This window comes from Macaca mulatta, chromosome 15, assembly GCF_049350105.2.
Source record: "Macaca mulatta isolate MMU2019108-1 chromosome 15, T2T-MMU8v2.0, whole genome shotgun sequence".
Lineage (NCBI taxonomy): Eukaryota > Metazoa > Chordata > Mammalia > Primates > Cercopithecidae > Macaca > Macaca mulatta.
The window spans coordinates 18,618,655-18,639,452 of NC_133420.1; the positions used below are offsets into that span (position 1 = coordinate 18,618,655).

General features: G+C 56.0%; 1 protein-coding gene across 12 annotated transcripts; it reads left to right on the top strand.

The window, feature by feature from the left end:
• Positions 1 to 626: 626 nt before the first annotated feature.
• SH3GLB2 (SH3 domain containing GRB2 like, endophilin B2) lies at positions 627 to 20,759 on the top strand. Of its 12 annotated transcripts, none has more exons than XM_077965537.1 (13): positions 627 to 1,375; positions 7,125 to 7,266; positions 8,317 to 8,445; positions 13,839 to 13,972; positions 14,238 to 14,330; positions 15,744 to 15,755; positions 16,461 to 16,523; positions 18,044 to 18,067; positions 18,540 to 18,629; positions 18,878 to 18,978; positions 19,331 to 19,345; positions 19,452 to 19,692; positions 20,009 to 20,759. In XM_077965537.1, exons 1-13 carry the CDS (start codon positions 1,280 to 1,282, stop codon positions 20,114 to 20,116), a joined length of 1,248 nt encoding a protein of 415 aa, XP_077821663.1. In that variant the 5' UTR covers positions 627 to 1,279; the 3' UTR covers positions 20,117 to 20,759.
• Positions 20,760 to 20,798: the final 39 nt, after the last annotated feature.

Below are 20,798 nucleotides of genomic sequence, written 5' to 3' on the forward strand. Positions count from 1 at the left end.
CAAAAAAAAAAAAAAAAAGTATTGCATAATTGCTAAAAGAGTACATTTGAAATGTTCTCACCACAAAAAAAAGTAGGTGAGGTGATGGACATGTAAATTAACTTGATTTCATTATTCCACAATTTCATCACCTTGTAGACTGTAAATACATATTTAACAATTAAAAATTTTGAAAAGCATTGGTAAGATGTCAAATAATATGTAATTATTGTGTGTACCTGCAATCATCTAAGAGCACATGAGTTCCAGTTTTAATAATAATTTTAGTAAAGGAAAAAAAGGCCGGCCTAAGCGGTGGCGGCAGCAGGCGCAGGGGGGCAGCAGCGAGCACTGCCCAGCGGGACACCCTGCACCCGCCCTGCACCCGCCCCGCACCCGGCTCTGGCCGTGCCAAGGCCACACCCCCACCCATCTAGCTCCGCCCCACTGCCCTCTGTCCCCGCCCCTGCCCCACCAGCCCCGCCCCCTCCAACTCTGCTCAACTTCCGCCAACCCGCCTCCGCCCTCTAGCCCCGCCCCACTGCCGTCCCGCTCCGCCCCGGCGCCGTCAGCTCCGCCCCCCGCCCCCTAGCTCCGCCCCGCGGCCTCCGCACCCCGCCTACTCCGTCCCGCGGCCTCCGCGCCCCGCCCTGCACGCTCGGACTGGCTAGGCGGCTGCTGCGGGCTGGCGGGCGGGCGGGTACGCGGAGGGCCGGTGGCCCGCAGCAGGTGGGCGGGGTGCGGTTAGCTGCGGCGGCTGGGCCTGGGGCTGCCGGCTGCGCTCGGCCCGTGCGCGGCGGCCCTGCGGGCGCACCATGGACTTCAACATGAAGAAGCTGGCGTCGGACGCGGGCATCTTCTTCACCCGGGCCGTGCAGGTGAGGCCTGGCGTCGCGCCGTGCGCCGGGGGCCCGGATGTGCGGCGGGCGGGGAGCACCCTGCGGCAGACGCCTGGGGACGCGGGGAAGCCCTCCCGGGCTGCTGCCCCCGTCCCCGCCGCGGGCACACCTCTGCCCCACTGAGCCCTTGCTGACCAGAAGAGGGAAAGAGCCCGGGCGGCCCGGCCCTACTGCCTGGAGTGAGGCACCGGTGCCCACCCTTTGGGCCGGTTGGGTTATCCTGCTCCCCTGGCGCCTGCCCGGCTGAGGAGGGGAGGAGGCACCGGCTGGGTCCTACCTCCCTGCCCTTGTCCAGCAGTGACCGGCGCCTGGCGGGGCTTTTAGCGACCTGGGTCCCAGGCCCAGGGACTCATGCGTCCGCCACAACCCCTTCTCCGGGCCTCAGTCTCCCCACCTGTGCAATGGGCGGCTGGTGTCATGAGTCCCTCATGGCCATTTCACACGCTTGGATAGTCAGGCCGGAAGCCAGGAGCTGTTTCCTTTCTGCCCCACGGGAGGTCTGTTTCCTTCGTCCCTAGGCCTGGGGGATGGGGAGAGGGCTGGGATCTGCCTGGGAAGCTGTTCAGGCCCACGATACTGAGATTGGAACCAGTCCTGTCCGTTTAGGGGCAGAGAGAAACAGCTCAACATCATGGGAAGACCTAGGCTCAGGTGTGGGTGGGAAAGTGCCCTCCTGTGACCTTGGGGGAGGTGCCTTCACCTCACTGGGCCTCAGTTTCTCAGTCTGAAAAATGGGATCAGTATTCCTGCCTCCCAGGGCAGATGCGAGGATTCTGTGGGACTCTGCATATGTGTGCTCACCGGAGGCAAGCTCATTATTGGTGTCACCGTGGTTAATATTGCACCCATTCAGCATGTGCCCTTGGACAAGTCACTTCTCTCTGAGCCCCGCCTTCCCCTTCTGTAAATCAGGTGTAACACCGTGGTTATGGGATTCAGTGGGATTCCGCAGGCCTGGGGCTGGCCCATTCCAGGGCTCTGGGAGCAGGTCCTGTAGCATTGTCTTTGTCGTTGTCATCTTTGTTGTTTCTGTTGAGTACAGTTGTCTCCCCACCCCCAACCCCGGCACTCCCCTCCCCTCCCCAGGAGCCCAGACACAGCCAGCAACCCATGTAGTCATGTTTACTAGAAAGTGCTGTGTCCCGTTGAGGATTAGCATCCCAGCGAGAATTCACTGCTTAAAGTGTTCCAAGTCTGGTGGGCAGCCCCAGCCCTAGTGGAGATGCCAGGATCCCGGAGCCCCTCGGATTGGATGGCCCCAGTCCATCTGGGAGGGGGGAACCCACTTTGCTGTTGGTATGGCAACCACACTATCTCCCACATCTGGGAAGAACCTGATCTGCCAGTTCCCTGCTAGGGCTGGGGCCCTGCTGCCTGACCTGGCCAGGGCTCTCAGGGCCTAGGCAGAGCGGGGCCTAGGTGTGGCTCTGCTTGGTGGGGGCTGCCCCACAGGGTCACTGTTACTGGAGTGGGAGCCAGCAGTCAGGCCCCAGCCTCGGGGTGGGAGGGAGGGAGCTGGGAGCTTTATAAATAGAGGCTTTCTCTGCTCTGCACGCCCACCCCACTGCTGCCATTTTCCTGGGAGTAGCCTCGGACTCCAGCACCAAACCCCTTCCCCTTGGCAGGATTGGGGCAGAGTGGCAGGCCAGGGGACAGAGAGGCCTGAAATGTGACCTGGCAGGAGAGGCCGTAGAGGGGCTCTGCCTGAGACCACGCTGGCCTGGATGGGAGACAGCCAGGAGGGATGGGAGAGGGGTTCTCTGTGATCAGTACATGTGATGGGCTCGGGAACCTCCCAGTCCCTGCGGGTACGAGAAACAACTTTAAGAGCCTCCCCCATCCAGCAAGGAACAAGGCCTTGGCCCTGAGATGAGGATCCAGAGGGCAGGATCCCTTTTGTATGGGTCATTCTGGGATGGTTTCCTGCACAGAGGGCCCCTGAACTGTGCCCAGAAAGTAGGGAGGGGCCTGTGACGTTGGTCCAAGTGGCAGGAGCAGCCCAGATAAGGGCACGGAGGCAAGAAAACCTAAGGCAGATTTGGCCAGTGGGGGTGGGAGAAGGCAGGAGGAGTGATAGTACTAATACTATTCGTCGTCATTGCAGTAATAGTAATAGTAGTGGTAGAAGTAATGCTTATAAAAGCCAGAGAGGTGGTGGCATCGTCGTCATGGAGCCAGACAGGCTGCAGTGGACATGGGATGAATGCCCTCTAGCTTGGGAAAGCCTGGTAGAACTTCTCACCTGGGCAGATGTGGCCTGTAAGGGAGGGCAGGGTGGGGAGTGCTGTTCTCAACCTTGGTAAGGAGGGCAGGTGTTGAGGTGCACATTTAGGGTGATGCCCTTGGTACCATCAGGGTAGCTCTCAAGAGCTGAGGAGGGATGTGAGGGAGACGTGCCCGCCTGCCTGCCTTCCTCCCTCCCTTCCTCCTTTCTTCTTTCCTTCCTTTTTTTTTTTTTTTTTTTTTTTTTTGAGACTGGGTCTCATCCTATCGCCCAGGCTGGAGTGCAATGGCACAATCTTGGCTCACTGCAACCTCCCGAGTAACTGGGATTATAGGCACCTGCCACCACTCCTGGCTAATTTTTTTTTTTTTTTTTTGTACTTAGTAGAGATGGGGTTTCACCATGTTGGCCAGGCTGGTCTCAAACTCCTGGGCTCAAGTGATCCTCCTGCCTCAGCCTCCCAAAGTGCTGATATTGCAGGCATGAGCCACTATACCTGGCCTTTTTTTTTTTTTTTTTTTGAGATGGAGTCACTCTGTCACGCAGCCTGGCGCAGTCTCAGCTCACTGCAACCTCCATCTCCCCAGTTCAAGCAATTCCCCTGCCTCAGCCTCCCAAGTAGCTGGGATTATAGCGATGCACTACCATGTCATGCTAATTTTTGTATTTTTAGTAGAGATGGGGTTTTACCATTTTAGCCAGACTGGTCTTGAACTCCTGACCTCAAGTGATTCACCCGCCTTGGCCTCCCAAAGTGCTGGGATTACAGGCATGAGCCACCATGCCTGACTGACTTTCTTTCTTTTTTTTTTGAGATGGAGTCTCGCTCTTTCACCCAGCCATGTGCAGTGGTGCAATCTCAGCTCACTGCAAGCTCCACCTCCCAGGTTCACACCATTCTCCTGACAGCCTCCCAGGTAGCTGGGACTATAGGCACCTGTCACCATGCCCAGCTAATTTTTTGTATGTTTAGTAGAGACGGGGTTTCACCATGTTAGCCAGGATGGTCTTGAACTCCTGACCTCGTGATCTGCCTGCCTCGGCCTCCCAAAGTCTTTTTTTTTTTTTTTTTTTTTTGAGATGGAGTCTCGCTCTGTCGCCCAGGCTGGAGTGCAGTGGCACGATCTAGGCTCACTGCAACCTCCGCCTCCCGGGGTCAAGCAATTCTCTGCCTCAGCCTCCTGAGTAGCAGGGATTACAGGCACGTGCCACCAGGCCCGGCTAATTTTTGTATTTTTAGTAGAGACGGAGTTTCACCATCTTGGCCAGGCTGGTGTTGAACTCCTGACCTCGTGATCCACCCGCCTTGGCCTCCCAAAGTGCTGGGATTACAGGCGTGAGCCACCGTGCCCAGCCAAGTCAGCCAAGTCTTTCTTTTTTTTTTTTTTTTTTTTTTTTGAGATGGAGTCTCGCTGTGTCGCCCGCCTTGGCCTCCCAAAGTGCTGGGATTACAGGCTTGAGCCACCGCGCCTGGCCAAGTCTTTCTTTTTTTAAGGCAGGTTCTTACTCTCTCACCCAGGCTGGAGTGCAATGACATGATCTTGGCTCATTGCAACCTCCGCTTCCTGGGCTCCCACCTCAGCCCCCTGAGTAGCTGGGACTACAGGTGTGTGCCACCATGCCCAGCTAATTTTTTTATTGTTGTTGAGACTGAGTCGAGCTCTGTCGCCCAGGCTGGAGTGTGGTGGTGCGATCGGCTCACTGCAAGCTCCACCTCCCAGGTTTACGCCATTCTCCTGCTTCAGCCTCCCAAGTAGCTGGGACTACAGGCACCCGCCACCACGCCCGGCTAATTTTTTGTATATTTAGTAGAGACGGGGTTTCACCGTGTTAGCCAGGATGGTCTCGAACTCCTGACCTCGTGATCCGCCTGCCTCGGCCTCACAAAGTCTTTCTTTTTTTAAGGCAGGTTCTTGCTCTCTCAACCCAGGCTGGAGTGCAGTGACATGATCTTGGCTCATTGCAACCTCCGCCTCGTTTCTCACCTCAGCCCCTTGAGTAGCTGGGACTACAGGTATGTGCCACCACGCCCAGCTAATTTTTTTTTTTTTTTTTTTTTTTTTGAGACTGAGTCGAGCTCTGTCGCCCAGGCTGGAGTGCGGTGGTGCGATCTCGGCTCACTGCAAGCTCCACCTTCCGGGTTCTTGCCATTCTCTTGCTTCAGCCTCCTGAGTTACTGGGACTACACGCGCCCACCACCCCGCCTGGCTAATTTTTTGTATTTTTAATAGAGAAGGGGTTTCGCCTTGCTAGTCAGGATGGTCTCGATCTTCTGACCTCGTGATCCGCCCGCCTCAGCCTCCCAAAGTGCTGGGATTATAGGCATGAGCCATTGTGCTGGGCCTTTTTTTTCTTTTTTTTTTCTTTTTTCTCTTTTTTCTGTAGAGATGAGGTCTCACTATGTTGCCTAGGCAGGTCTTGAACTCCTGGGCTCAATCCGTCCGCCCACATCAGCCTTCCAAAGTGCTGGGATTATAGGCATGAGCCACTGTGCCTAGCCAAGGCTTTTCATTAATGATGGTGATGATAATACTAGCTAACATGTATCAGCCCCATACTGTGGCCAAATAGCCAATGAGCTAGATCCTGTTATTTGCATTGTCCAGGCGGGGGCTCTCAGGCCCAGAAGGGAGACTTTGCCTCTCCGAGCCTTGGTTTCCTCATTTGGGAAATGGGGTGAATGCCATCCCCTTCAAAGGACTTAGTAAGGTGATAGAGCCACGACGGGCTGAGGAAGGCTGAGCCTCTGCTCTGGAAGGTCTCAGTTTGGGGAGTGTGAGGAGGAAGAGGAGGCAGAGACAGCCAGGGTGGGGGAGGAGCAGCCAGCCCCCTGGCAGCTGGGCCCTCCCAGCCCTGCAGGGAGAAACCCAAGCTCTGCTACATAATTGATGACTGCTGAGCTCCTGGTGGCTGCCCAGCCCCCCCGCCGCTGCTGGAGCTGATTGCACCCAGGGATGATTCATGGCTGACCCGACTCCTGCATGGCCCTGCTGCTTGCTCAGCCTCAGTGGCGGCATCTGTGAAATGGGAAACAGCCCTTCCTGCGGTAGAGGTTGATGGGGTCATGAGGAAACCCTTAGGACAGGACACTGTTAGATCAGAGGGGCCAGGACTTGGACCAGTTTCTGGTTGTTCCTAGGTAACTCCCGTGGCTTCTGCCAGCTTTGATGGGGACCCATGCGACATCTGGGCCCTGGGTGTGCCCAGCCACTGGCTCTGATAGGCTGGCAGTGTTTCCATCTACCCTACGAGGTGGCCAAAGCCAACCATCTGGTCATCCTCCCTCCCTGCATTCCCCTTCCTTCCCAGACGTCTCTGCACCCATCAGCTCGTAGCACTGGTGCCGTACGTGGGGCAGCAGCACTGTAGCAGACCCAGCGTTTATGTCTAACCCACATCTTTCCTCTTTCATCCTCATGACCTATGAGGGAGGTGCTATTATTCCCTTTTTTCAGCTCAGGAAACCAATGCTCAGAGAGGCAGAGCCCCTTGCCCAAGGTCACACAGCTTGACAGTGGCAGAACTAAGACTTGAATCAGGTCCTTCTGACCCCCGACCCTGGTTTCTTCCCCTCCCTCCTCTGGCACCCTTTCCCTAGCAGCTCCCAGATGCCCATGGAGCCCCTTGATAACCCCAGACCCTGCTCCGTGCCCCATTTGTCCCGAACACTTTCTACCAAGTCCTCTCCTTCAGAGTCAGGCTCTAAGGACCCTAGGGCTGGCCTCCCCAGGGGTCCTCACCCCACTAAGCTATGGGTCAGATTGTGTATGAATGTGCATTTTGTGGGGATTCATTGGATTTCCAAAAGAAGCTGTGATTCCCATACTCTGGTCCAGCCACCTCGTTTCACAAATGGGAAAACAGTGAGGCCCTGCCAGGTCACACAGTATCACCTTCAGGGCCGGTTACTTGTCCCTGGGGCCTGCCTAGGTTCCTGCTGGTGGGGGCAGTCCTCCCTTTCCCCTCCACTCCCCCACCTCCTTCTGAGCCCTCCCCACCCCTTGGCCTTCCCTGCTGCATAGTTCACGGAGGAGAAGTTTGGCCAGGCTGAGAAGACTGAGCTTGATGCCCACTTTGAAAACCTTCTGGCCCGGGCAGACAGCACCAAGAACTGGACAGAGAAGATCTTGAGGCAGACAGAGGTGCTGCTGCAGCCCAACCCCAGTGAGTGTGTGCTGGTGGGCCTGGGGAGGGACGCAGTTGTGGGGCAGGGATACAGTCGTGGGAGGCCTGGCCCTGCTGTGGCACAGGTGGGGTGGGGCTGCAGCCAGGGTTTCAGCTAGACTCTTAGGCTCAAGGCTGTTGAGGAGGGACAGTTAAAAGAAAATGCGGGACTCTGTGTTGGGCTGCCAGACACTCCAGGGCAGTGGAAATACTGAGTTTTGCACAGAAGACTGAAAATGCCTGGAAGCTAAAACACACGTGGGAGAAGAGGCAGGCAAAACATACACCTGGTTGGTCACTCTCTCTTTTTTTTTTTTTTTTTTGAGATGGAGTTTTGCTCTGTTGCCCAGTCTGGAGTGCAATGGCGCGATCTTGGCTCACTGCAACCACTGCTTCCCGGGTTCAAGCGATTCTCCTGCCTCAGCCTCCTGAGTAGCTGAGATTACAGTCACATGCCACTACACCAAGCTAATTTTTGTATTTTTAGTAGAGAACGGGTTTCACCATGTTGGCCAGGCTGGTCTTGAACTCCTGACCTCAAATGATCCACCCGTCTTGGCCTGCCAAAGTGCTGGGATTACAGGCATGAGCCACCATGTCCGGCCCAAACCTGGTCACTGCAGAGGTCAGCAAGGCCCAGAGATGAAGGGACTGCCCGGAGCACACCCAGGCAGGCCCCCAAGGTCAAACAGAAGTGACCTGCAGGACTTCCGGGGAAAGGAGGGTGGCTCCGGGTCATGCTGTGTGTCTGCCCGTAAATCTGATCTGTGGTTCATTGAGGGGCCAGATAAATTTTGGGTGCCAGGAGCAGAGAATTGTGCAAGCATGTATTATGTTCTGTAATCATATTAATAAGGGAGAAGTGGATGGGCCCTGGCTTCCTCCTCCATCTAGTGCTGGGTCAATCACAGCAGTCTCAGGGTTGGGCATGAGCAAGGAAGTCAGCAGGCCGAGTGCACCTGTGGGCAGGGCCAGGTCTGGGTCTGTTTGTGTTTCATCTTTGGGCTTGAACTGAGGATCCCTGTGGCTTTGGCTGCTGTCTCCCCACAGGTGCCCGAGTGGAGGAGTTCCTGTATGAGAAGCTGGACAGGAAGGTCCCCTCAAGGGTCACCAACGGGGAGCTGCTGGCTCAGTACATGGCAGACGCGGCCAGTGAGCTGGGGCCGACCACCCCCTATGGTGAGCAGGCCTCACAGCCAGGGACTAGGGGTCATGGTCTCTAGCTCTGATTCTCCCTCCCTCCCTTCCTTTCTTTTTTTACTTTAAAAAAATAATTATACACATAATACCTGAATTCATTCTAAATGTAAAAACTCTATGCAGAAAAAAAAGAGTAAAAAATGGAATCTTCTCTTCATCAGTTTTGGTTTGTGTGTGTGTGTTTTTTTTTTTTTTTTTTTGAGACACAGTTTCACTCCATCACCTAGGCTAGAGTGCAGTGGTGCGATCTCAGCTCATCGCAACCCCTGCCTCCCAGATTCAAGTGATTCTCCTTCCTCAACCTCCTGAGTAGCTGGGACTACAGGCACCCACCACCACACCCAGCTAATTTTTGTGTTTTTAGTAGAGGCAGGGTTTCACCATGTTGGCCAGGCTGTTCCCGAACTCCTGACTTCAAGTGATCCGCCTGCCTCAGCCTCCCAAAGTGTGAGCCACTGCACCTGGCCTATTTGTGTGTATTTTTTTTTTTTTTTTTTGAGACGGAGTCTTGCTCTGTCGCCCAGGCTGGAGTGCAGTGGCCGGATCTCAGCTCACTGCAAGCTCCGCCTCCTGGGTTCACGCCATTCTCCTGCCTCAGCCTCCCAAGTAGCTGGGACTACAGGCGCCTGCCACCTCGCCTGGCTAATTTTTTGTATTTTTTTTTTTTTTTTTTTTTGAGACGGAGTCTCGCTCTGTCACCCAGGCTGGAGTGCAGTGGCCGGATCTCAGCTCACTGCAAGCTCCGCCTCCCGGGTTCACGCCATTCTCCTGCCTCAGCCTCCCGAGTAGCTGAGACTACAGGCGCCTGCCACCTCGCCCGGCTAAGTTTTTGTATTTTTAGTAGAGATGGGGTTTCACTGTGTTACCCAGGATGGTCTCGATCTCCTGACGTCATGATCCACCCGTCTCGGCCTCCCAAAGTGCTGGGATTACAGGCTTGAGCCACCGCGCCCAGCCATTTTTTGTATTTTTTAGTAGAGACGGGGTTTCACCGTGTTAGCCAGCATGGTCTCGATCTCCTGACCTCGTGATCCGCCCATCTCGGCCTCCCAAAGTGCTGGGATTACAGGCTTGAGCCACCGCGCCCGGCCGTGTGTATTTTTTAATGGAATCATATTGTGTGCCATCTGGGAACCTGACTTTTTTTGTTGTTGTTGGAGATGGAGTTTCACTCTGTTGTCCAGGCTGGAGTGCAGTGGTGTAATCTCGGCTCACTGCAACCTCCGCCTCCCCGGTTCAAGAAATTCTCCTGCCTCAGCCTCCCAAGTAGCTGGGATTACAGGTGCCCACCAGCACATCTGGCTTTTTTGTATTTTTAGTAGAGACAGTGTTTTACCATGTTGGCCAGGCTCGTTTCCAACTCCTGACCTCAAGTGATCCACCCACCTTGGCCTCCCAAAGTGCTGGGATTACAGGCGTGAGCCACCACACCCGGCCAGAACCTGACTTTTTAACTTGTTATCATATTACAGGTATCTTTTCACTGAAGCATTTATAGAACCACATCCATCTTTTTTTTCCATTTTGAAATTTTATCCAAGTATGAGCTATACATTATAAAATGCGTGTAAGTGTGTAATTCAGTGATTTGTAGTAAATTTACAGAGTTGTACAAACATCTCCACAATCTAACTTTTTTTTTTTTTTTTAATTGAGGCAGAGTCTCACTCTGTCACCCAGGCTGGAGTGCAGTGGCGCAATCTCGGCTCACTACAACCTCTGCCTTCTGGACTGAAGGCATCCTTCCACCTCAGCCTCCTGATTAGCTGGGATTGCAGGTGTCCACCACCATGTCCTTCTAATTTTTGTATTTTTCTGTAGAGATGGGGATCTCGCTATGTTGCCCAGGCTGATCTCAAACTCCTAAACTGAAGTGACTTCCCACCTTGGCCTCCCAAAGTGCTGGGATTACAGGAGTGCGCCACCATGCCCGGCCCACAGTCTAATTTAAAGGACATTTCCATCACACCCCAAAAGTCCTTCATGTCTATTGTCAAGCCCCATTTTCACGTCCAGCCAGCCAACCACTAATGTGTTCTTGGTCCCTATAATTTTTTTTTTTTTTTTTGAGACGGAGTCTCGCTCTGTCGCCCAGGCTGGAGCGCAGTGGCACAATCTCGGCTCACTGCAACCTACACCTCCCATGTTCATGCCATTCTCCTGCCTCAGCCTCCCAAGTAGCTGGGACTACAGGCGCCGGACACCACTCCCGGCTAATTTTTTTTTTTTTGTATTTTTAGTGGAGACGGGGTTTCACCGTTTTAGCCAGGATAGTTGATCTCCTGACCTCGTGATCTGCCTGCCTCGGCCTCCCAAAGTGCTGGGATTACAGGTGTGAGCCATCACGCCCGGCATATTTTTTGTATTTTTAATAGAGACGGGGTCTCACCATGTTGGCCAGGCTGGTCTTAAACTCCTGACCTCAAGTGATCTGCGTGCCTCAGCCTCCCAAAGTGCTGCGATTACAGGCGTGAGCCACCACGCCCAGCCCCATATTTTGTATTGTTTTAATCCTTTTAAATTTATTCAGATTTGTTTCATGATCTAGTATATGGTGTATCTGGGGACTGTCCTAAGTTGACTCGAGAAGATGATAAATTATGCTGTTGAGGAGGCAGTGCTGTATAGATGTCAGCGAGGCCACATCAGTCAATAGTGTTCATGGCTTGTATGTCCTTGCTGATTTTGTCTTGTTGTCCTATTCATTATCAAGAGTAGACTATTGAGGCTGGGCATGATGGCTCACGCCTGGAATCCCAGCACTTTGGGAGGTCAAGGTGGTTGGATCACCTGAGGTCAGGAGTTTAAGACCAGCCTGGCTAACGTGAAATCCCGTCTCTACTAAAAATACAAAAAATTAGCTGGGCATGCTGGTGCGCGCCTGTAATCCCAGCTACTCGGGAGGCTGAGGCAGGAGAATCGTTTGAACCTGGGAGGCGTAGGTCGCAGTGAGCTGAGAGCGCGCCACTGCACTCCAGCCTGAGAGACAGAGCGAGACTCCATCTCAAATCAAAAAAAGCAGAGTATTGAAGTTTCCAACTATTACTGTTGAATTGTCTGTTTCTCTCTTTGTCAGTATTTGCCTTATGTATTTTGGAACTGTCTTAGGTCTGTATGTTTATATTTGTGCATCTTCCTGATGAACTGACTCTCTTATTATAAAGTACTACTCTTTGTCTCTAGTACAATTTTGTGTTAAAGTCTATTTTGTCTGGTAGTAGTATAGCCACGTTAGCTCTCTCGTGGTTACTGCATACCTGTTATACATTTTTCAGCCCATTCATGTCTTTAAATTTAAAGTGTATCTTTGGATTTTTTTTTTTTTTCTGTCACCCAGGCTGGAGTGCAGTGGTGCGATCTTGGCTCACTGTGACTTCCACCTCCCGGTTTCAAGCGATTATCCTGCCTCAGCCTCCTGAGTAGCTGGGATTACAGCTGCTCGCCACCATGCCTGGCTAATTTTTGTATTTTCAGTAGAGACAGGGTTTCACCAAGTTGGTCAGGCTGATCTTGAACTCCTGACCTCATGATCTGCCTGCCTCAGCCTCCCAAAGTGCTGGAATTACAGGTGTGAGCCACCGCGCCCGGCCGTATCTTTTTTTTTTTTTTTTTTAGACAGTCTTGCTCTTGTTGCCCAGGCTGGAGTGCAGTGGTGTGACGTTGGCTCATTGCAACCTCTGCCTCCCGGGTTCAAGTAATTCTCCTGCCTCCATTTCCCAAGTAGCTGGAATTGCAGATGCACACCACACCCAGCTAATTTTTGTATTTTTAGTAGAGATGAGGTTTCACCATGTTGTCCAGGCTGGTCTCCAACTCCTGACCTCAAGGGACACACCCACTTCAGCCTCCCGAAGTGCTAGGATTACAGGTGTAAGCCACTGCGCCCGGCCTTGCCTTCACTTTTGAAGGATTGTTTTGCTATATATAGAATTCCTGGATGAACAGTTTTTTCTTTACTTTGAATAAATAGTAATTTATCATAAATTCATCATAAGCAGTAATATATCATCATACTGCTGTCTGGCTTCTATTGTTTCTAATGAGAAGACAATTTATCTTATTGTAGCTCTCTTGTATGTGATGAATCAAACCATGTTTTTTCTTTTCCTTTTAAGACAGGATCTTGCTCTGTCACCCAGACTGGAGTGCAGTGGTACAATCATAGCTTACTACTATAGCCTCAAACTCCTGGGTTCAAATGATCCTCCCGCCTGGGCCTCCCGAAGTATTGGGATTACAGGCATGAGCCAGCTCTCCCAGCCTCTTATTGTTTCTTCAGATATTTTTTCTGCCTTATTTTCTCCTCTTCTGGGACTCGTGTTACTCATATGTTGGTTCACTTGACAGTGCCCCATAGGCTCTGAGGCGCTGCTCATTTTTCTTATTTTTTTTCAATTTATTTTTTATAAATATGAGGTTGTGCCATGTTGCCCAGGCTGGTCTTGCACAGCTGGGCTCAAGCAGTCTGCCTACCTTGGTTTTCCAAAGTGCTGGGATTACAGATGTGAGCCACAGCATCCAGCCCAGCAGTTTTTCTTGATTAAATGCTTTTTAATTTGTTTTTTGCCTTGGTCAATTTCCAGAGTCCAGAAATGGATGTTTTTGACAATTGTGTCCAGTTTTCTTTCAGTTTGTTTTATTTTCAAGGTGACATGGTCTCACTATGTTGCCCAGGGTGGTCTCGAACTGCTGAGCTCAAGTGATCCTCCTGTCTCGGCCTCCCAGAGTGCTAGGATGATAGGTGTGAGCCACCACACCTGGCGTGGTGTCCAGTTTTTTTTTTTTTTTTTTTTGAGACGGAGTCTCACGCTGTTGCCCAGGCTGGAGTGCAGTGGCGCGATCTCGGCTCACTGCAAGCTCCGCCTCCCGGGTTCCCGCCATTCTCCTGCCTCAGCCTCCTGAGTACCTGGGACTACAGGCGCCCGCCACCGCGCCCGGCTCATTTTTTGTATTTTTAGTAGAGACGGGGTTTCACTGTGGTCTCGATCTCCTGACCTTGTGATCCGCCCGCCTCGGCCTCCCAAAGTGCTGGGATTACAGGCTTGAGCCACCGCGCCCGGCCTGTGTCCAGTTTTATTGTTACTTTTTTTGGGCGGGGATTTGTTGAGCTCCTTTCTCTGACATTCTGGAAGTCTAACTCCCATCTTTATAATGGCTGCGATGTGTTTCATATTTTGGCTGTCCCACTGTTTATTTGTCAGTCCCCAGTTGACGGTGTGGTGTAGGTTCCTTCTTCTTCCCAGGCAAAGCGTTCTGCACTGAGCACCCCGGCCCTTGCTCTTCAGCAAGCTCTTCCTGAGCCCTCTCCTGCTGCCCGTAGATCAGAGCAGCCTGAGCCTGACCTTCCTCACCTTTCAACTCTGTTTTCTCAGGGAAGACACTGATCAAGGTGGCAGAAGCCGAAAAGCAACTGGGAGCTGCGGAGAGGGATTTTATCCACACGGCCTCCATCAGCTTCCTCACACCCTTGCGCAACTTCCTGGAGGGGGACTGGAAGACCATCTCGGTGAGGGCCCTGGGACTACTACGCTTCATGGTAACCATGGCGTTCTCTCCTCAGAGCCTTTGAGCACAGGCTGTCTTCCAGTGCTGGGGCTGAAAACTCCTGGGGCCTCCCCAAAGAGGGCTCCTTTGGACTGAGTGACCTCCTATCTCTGGGCCTTAGTTTCCCTGTCTTGACTCAATAGTCCCCAGCACCAATCTTGCCATGCATGGCTCTGGGTCTCCCAGGGCGGCCCAGGGTCTCACTGTCCCCATGCCCTGCCCTGTAGAAGGAGAGGCGGCTCCTCCAAAACCGGCGTCTGGACTTGGATGCCTGCAAAGCGAGGCTGAAGAAGGCCAAGGCTGCAGAAGCCAAAGCCACGGTAGGTGTTGCCACCGGCCTCCTGGCCCCCAGGCTCTGGCTAGAGCCAAGTGGTGGGGGCATGAAGGGACCTGGTGTTTGGCATGACCTCTCTCCCCTCTCCCTGGCTGGAGATGCCTGGCTGGGGGCTGCTGGGCTGAGCCTCTCTGTCCCTGCCCTCAAGGGAGCCTTGGTGGCCCCCGAGCTCTGGTTCCCGGGGAGACATTTACGGTGTGGGTGGATCAGCAGTGCCCCCAGCTGGGTGCAGGGTACCCCACAGTCACCCCGCCAGGCAGCTGGAGTCCCCTGCATGCCCTGCCCTCCTAGATGCTCGGCTCTGTCCCCGGCTCTGCCCAGGTATGGCACCTTCTTACTAACTCTACTACTTGCTGCTTGAACGTCAGGCCCAGGGTCCCTGTGCTCAGGCGCCCCCACGATGGTGTGGAGAACCTGGGAGCTGGACCGCCCACTTGCTCAGGGCTGTGTCTGAGGGGCCCTATCAAGCAGCCTGATGAGATTGGATAGGGCCTGGGCCGTCTGGCGCCCCCTTCACTCCCAGCCCACTGAGGCCTGTTCAGCCTGGCTGGGTCAATGGGACGTAGCCTGGGACAATGTGCCCAGGGCGAGGCCAGGATCAGAGGAGCTGGGCCCAAGGGTGAACACCCTCCTGGCACGAGAGGTTGCTCGGGGTGCAGGGCCTAAAGGCTGCCTCACACCTTGCAGAGGGAACTCCCAGGCCCAGGGCCTGCTGGGAGATGGCTACCTGTGGCTGCCGGGTGATTAGCCGAGGGAGGCCAGGCCCAGCCTGGGCTCACAGCTGTCCATACACCTTGTGTTCCCCTCCCATAGTGTGCCCCAGAACCTGCACTGCCCGTGGCGAAAACTGTGTGCAGGGTCTCAGGTCACTTAAGTGTGTGGGGTCTAGACCAGAGGCAGGGGTATAGCTGTTTCCATCTTGGGGTTGGCTAGGGTGACCTGTGCCTATTGGGATGACCTCTTTTAAGTCACCTGAACAGGACAGTCTCCCCCGTCACTCAGGGCCAGACAATGTCTCTGGAGTAACTCAGCCAGAACACACTCCATCAGCCAGGCCAGGGGAGCCTTTCCTTAGTCATTGCAGTGGTACGACCTCTCCTTCGCCTGGTGGGCCTGGACAACCTTGCATCCTGGGGTTGGGCCAGGCCACCCTTTCCAGAGCTAGGACTTGGGCAGCCCGGGGAACAGCATTCCAGAGGACTCAAGCCCCACAGCTCTGTGCCCATAAGCACACACACGTTAGGACTCTTCAGGAGGGCAGGCTGTGGTGCCTCCCTCCGCCTGACCGCCTGGTGTCCCCTCCCACTAGGGCCTGGGGGGCCTGCTCCTGCCTGCGCTGTGGACTCACTAACTCTTTGTTTTTGTTCCTTTCCGTCCTGCTTTGGGTAACTTGGCTCAGTGTGAGGGAGATGTGAGTATACCTGTCCCATGCGCTGTGCTGCTTCCGGTCTGCCCATCTTGCCCGTGGACCCACGGTGCCGTGGCCAGCCCACGTCCTTGGGGCATTTTGCAAGCAGCTGGTCTCCCCGCCAGAGCCTCTACTGTGCAGGGCCTCTGGTTTAGGGGGGATGCCAGGCGTTGGGGCCTGTGAGTCAGCTTTTTGCAAATGTTGGACGTCTGTCACTCTGTCTGCCCATGCATCCATCTGTCCACCCTTGTCGGGAAGGGCCTGGCCCTTGATGCAGGAGTGAGAGATGCGGTGTGCAGATTCTGGGATGGAAAAAGCCATCCCAGGTGGGGGTGGGCTGTGTTTGTGGGACCCTGGAGCATCTGAGCCACTGGTCTTGGGAGGAGGGGGCTGTGGCCCCTGGGAGGGGAGAGCCCAGCCTGTGACTTGCTCAGGCAGCCTCGGCTGTCTCCTCACCGCATTTGGTCTCCTGGGCTCCAGTGCCTACAGCCGCTTGATCTTTGTCTGGACTCTCCACGTCCCTAGGCCCCTCATCTCCAGGTGGTTGGAGTCGGGAGAAGAGGGTTTGTGTTGTGTTTGTATCCCCCTGTCCTTGGGGTCAGGCCTCCTGGCATCTCCTTGTGCAAGACTCTGGGGTAGCCTCCTGACCTCGACCCTGGCCCTGGCCCAGGGTGACCCCCTCCCCACATGAACTCTGTTCCCCGCCAGACGGTGCCTGACTTTCAGGAGACTAGACCTCGTAATTACATTCTCTCGGCCAGCGCCTCCGCGGTAAGCGCACCCCACCCCCACCCGACCCCTCGTCCTCTCTCCCCAAGTCCCATGCCACTGCCTCTGACTGCACAGGAGCTAGAGGCCAGTGGGTAAGGTGGGGGCACTGCCATGTGATCAGGTCAGTCCTGAGACACTGGGGAGGGGCAGCAGCCCCCACCTCTGTCCACTGCCTGGCCCCTGTGCCCTGTGGCCATGGAGCTGGACTTGCTTCCCCTCTGCAAAACGCTGGAGCTGGCGGCAGGGCCAGCCGTACCGAGTAGCGTGGAGAACTCAGGGCGGCAGCTGTCCCATCCTCAGGGCCCCTCCACCTCCTGCTGTCTCTGAATGCCAGGCCCTGGGGAGGCCCTGAGGATAGAGGAGGAGGCCTGGCCGTGCCTTTCTGGAGTTCACAGACCCCTAAAGACAGGAGGCAGTGGACTGCCGTGTAGGCCTGGAGAGCGCCTGGGGGGCGGGAGGGCCTGAGGCTGTGCTAAGGCCCAGAGGTTCTGGAGCAGGGCATGTCTTGTCCTGAGGAGGCTCAGGCAGGGCCCCTGGGGGAGTCGGGGCAGGAGGTGGGGAGGACAGGATCGTGGAGGCTTCGCATGTCATGGTTTTTAAGCTTTCTTGGGATGTCTGGTATTTCCTGTGTAGTTTGGGGACTAGGCCACACCTCTCCCTCATGCTTGTCACCACTGCTGCACCTTGTCTGCCCACTTTCTCTCCTTCCCGCCCCCAGGGGTGAGACCCTCACCTCTGTCGTGAGCATGCTGCCTTGTGTCTTTCGTGCCCTCGTTCTGTGGCTGGGTGACTCCCTCAGGCCACCAACCCTAGTTGGCTCTCACAGCAACTTCCAGTGCTCCTGGACGGGGACTTCCTAAGCAGCATGGGGGCCACATGGGTGGGCCACGCACACTGGCCTGGGTCCGCGTTCCCTATTTCGGGCTGTTGTCTCGGGTCAGATCTCCGGAAGCGGCAGGAGCGCTGGGTCTCCTGGTCGTGGCCGGGCACGGTCTTTCTTCTTCAGGATCCACTTCCCGCCTCCTCCCTGTGCCCAGTGGAAGGAGAAACATCCTAGAGGGTGGAGACTGCCCTGTTTTTCTTTTGCCATTGAGTCCCAGTGTGACTCAGGCACGAGGCTGCCTTTCTCTGCCAGAGGACAGAAAAGTTCAGTGACTGGCCCAGGGTCACACGGTCCTGTCTCCCAGCCCACCAGCCTGAGCCAACAGTCAGGACGGGGTGGGGCACTCGGTCTCTCTTCAGACCCCACTCAGAGTCTGGGGCTGACACTGTAGGAGAAATAGAAGCAGGACTCCTGCTGGCTGCTCCCTTCCTGCATGAGGCATGTTAGAGGGACTGGGACTGCCAGCCCCCAGCTCCCAGGCCTGCCTCGGCCCAGTCTCAGCTCCTGTTTGGGCGGGTGGGGCAGAGGGGCAGGGGGCAGAAGTTGAGTCTGGGAGCTGGGGCAGGGCACAGGCTCTAGGGTCCAGCTGTCCTCCTCTCCCCTCTCCTGCTGGCCACTCCTGCTGCCGTCTCCACAGCTCTGGAATGATGAGGTGGACAAGGTAAGTTGGGGCCTGGGGGGCTGGGCTCGGGGAAGAAGGGGTGGCAGGGTACAGGCACACCTGCTGCTGTGGGGTCTGGTCTGTTTCTCACTCTGCCCTACACCCACTGGGGAGGGGTTACTGCTTTCCCTCCCTGGGCCTCAGTTTCCCCTCTGTGGGGAAATGTTTTCTCCACAGTACCCTGTAGCACACAGTAGGCCCTCAGGATGCACTTGCTGGGTGGATTTCTCCAATGGGTGATGGAGGGAGGGTCTGTCACTACAGCTGCCTGTGGGGGTCCTGAGTGGGGCTCTAGCTTCTCTGGGGTTGGGCCTCCATGTATGAAGTCAGGCATAGACCTAGAAGGCTCTCTGTGTTCCCAGGGGAAAAGGGACAGGCAGCTCCCAGGTAGGTTCCAGGGGAAGACTGCGAGGAAGCTGGTGGGTGGTGTGTGGGTGCTCACGGCTGCCCTGCCCTGCCCTGCCCTGCCCAGGCCGAGCAGGAGCTCCGCGTGGCCCAGACAGAGTTTGACCGGCAAGCAGAAGTGACTCGTCTCTTGCTGGAGGGAATCAGCAGCACTCATGTGAGTCCCCCGCCCACCTTCACTGAAGCGCAACCCTCAGCGGGCACCCGGTGTGCCTGAACCACGGGGTCAGCAGGGCTGCCCCAGAACGGCCCTCACAGAGCAAGTCCCACCGGGGAGGGTGTGGGCATAGGGGCAGGGCACCCTGGAATGCCGAAGCAAGGTCTGGTAGAGGACAGGGATGGGGATGGAATTTTTTGTTTTGAGGGCGGGACGTTAGAAGTCAGCCTCTGGCCTCTTCCCCACAGGTGAACCACCTGCGCTGCCTCCATGAGTTCGTCAAGTCTCAGACAACCTACTACGCACAGTGCTACCGCCACATGCTGGACTTGCAGAAGCAGCTGGGCAGGTACGGGGCCAGCACTGCTGAGCCCACTGGGGTCCCCTGGCTCCCAGACCCCATCCGTGGGCAGCATGAGCTCCTCTGGGCAAGTCCTATGACACTGAGCTGGGTTGGAGGGCTCTGCCGGAACCCACTCTGGGCCCGGGCACCTCACGTGTATGAGGGTAGGGTGGCTGGCCTTACTGACCTGAGTCCCCTGGGTACCCTGAGGGTTTCTAGGGAATGCCTGGGTGGGGAGGATGGCAGGGACCGGGGGGCAGAGGGTTTCTAGGGAATGCCTGGGTGGGGAGGATGGCAGGGACCGGGGGTAGGGCCATCTCACCCTTCCCTTGCTTCGCTTCTCCCTTTGTGCTGCCAGCTCCCAGGGTGCCATGTGAGTAGCTGGGACTGGAGTGGGGCTCCGGGGGCTGGGGAGGGGAGTTTGCTTCTGGGGTCCCTTCTGGGACTCCCACCTGCTAAGATGTATCCCTCCTCTCCAGATTTCCAGGCACCTTCGTGGGCACCACAGAGCCTGCCTCCCCACCCTTGAGCAGCACCTCACCCACCACCGCTGCGGCCACTATGCCTGTTGTGCCCTCTGTGGCCAGCCTGGCCCCTCCGGGGGAGGCCTCGCTCTGCCTGGAAGAGGTGGCCCCTCCTGCCAGTGGCACCCGCAAAGCTCGGGTGCTCTATGACTACGAGGCGGCCGACAGCAGTGAGCTGGCCCTGCTGGCTGATGAGGTGGGCCTGGTGCCACAAGGTGGGGCAGGAATGGGCGGGGTGAGGAGCAGCCTGGGCGCTGGGATCAGGCACGTTGGGCCTGGAGGGGCCCTGATGGGAAAGCGGGGACCAGCAGGTTAGAGAGGGCATCTCCAGCTCTGAGGAGGCAATCCCTGCTCTGCCGGGTCTCTATGGAGCAGGTGAGATGAGCGCCAGCCACTGAAAGTGTAGCACATGCCACGGGCCATGGGGAGGTGGCAGCTCTGTCCCCACTTAGTCCTGGGGCCAGTTCCACCCTTGGCCAGGCCATGACCGTCCTCTACTGCCATCTCTGCAGCTCATCACTGTCTACAGCCTGCCTGGCATGGACCCTGACTGGCTCATTGGCGAGAGAGGCAACAAGAAGGGCAAAGTCCCTGTCACCTACTTGGAACTGCTCAGCTAGGCAGGTCCCCCCACCCCCCCACATTCTGGCCTGGGCAGGAGAGGATGGGCATAGCCCTGCCACTTACCTTGTTTGTTGGTGACACTTCTGTTCAGAGTGGGGAGAATTCACCCCATTCTGTCCCTGCTCCTGGTCACCTAGCTGTGAGGGTGCCTGAGGCTGAATGGCCCCGCCCCTCCCCCAGCCCTGCTTCTGACCTGTGGCTCTGGAGCCCCTGCCCCTGCCTGCATCCCTGAGCACCCCACCCTCCCGGCTTCACTAAGGAGGGAGGGGCTGTCTGAAGCAGCTGCACTCAGCACCTAGGCCAGGGTGGGGCCGCAGATGGGCTCAGGAAGCCCCAGGTGCACTCAGTGAGAGCCCTGCCTTTCAATTGCCAAAAGCTGCATGGGGGAATGCAGCAAGGCACAGAGCTCTGGCAGCCCCTGGGGACTGGGCGCTGCCCCTGGGAGGGGAGAGCCTGGCCAGGGCTGGTGTTGGGCCCGGAGCAGCATCTTCCGGTGCTATCCTCCCCTCCCACCCCTCACAGCTCAAGCCAAGTCCAGCGGCCGCAGCCTCCACCTCTCCACACTCACTTTTTATCTGGTGTTTTTACTTCTGCCTGCGTTTGCTCTCTAGCCAATAAACCCTCCTTGTGTGCGAGTCACCTGGGCTCCTGTCAGGGCCTGGCCCTGAGGGTGGGAAA

What these genes read in the sequence shown, in the direction of transcription:
- SH3GLB2 (XM_077965536.1), top strand. Translation starts at nt 795, where the DNA reads ATGGACTTCAACATGAAGAAGCTGGCGTCGGACGCGGGCATCTTCTTC. An exon ending in GCTGCTGCAGCCCAACCCCA is followed by an intron (nt 7,267 to 8,316) that starts GTGAGTGTGTGC and finishes GTCTCCCCACAG; the next exon opens with GTGCCCGAGTGGAGGAGTTC. An exon ending in CTGCAGAAGCCAAAGCCACG is followed by an intron (nt 14,331 to 16,460) that starts GTAGGTGTTGCC and finishes GTTCCCCGCCAG; the next exon opens with ACGGTGCCTGACTTTCAGGA.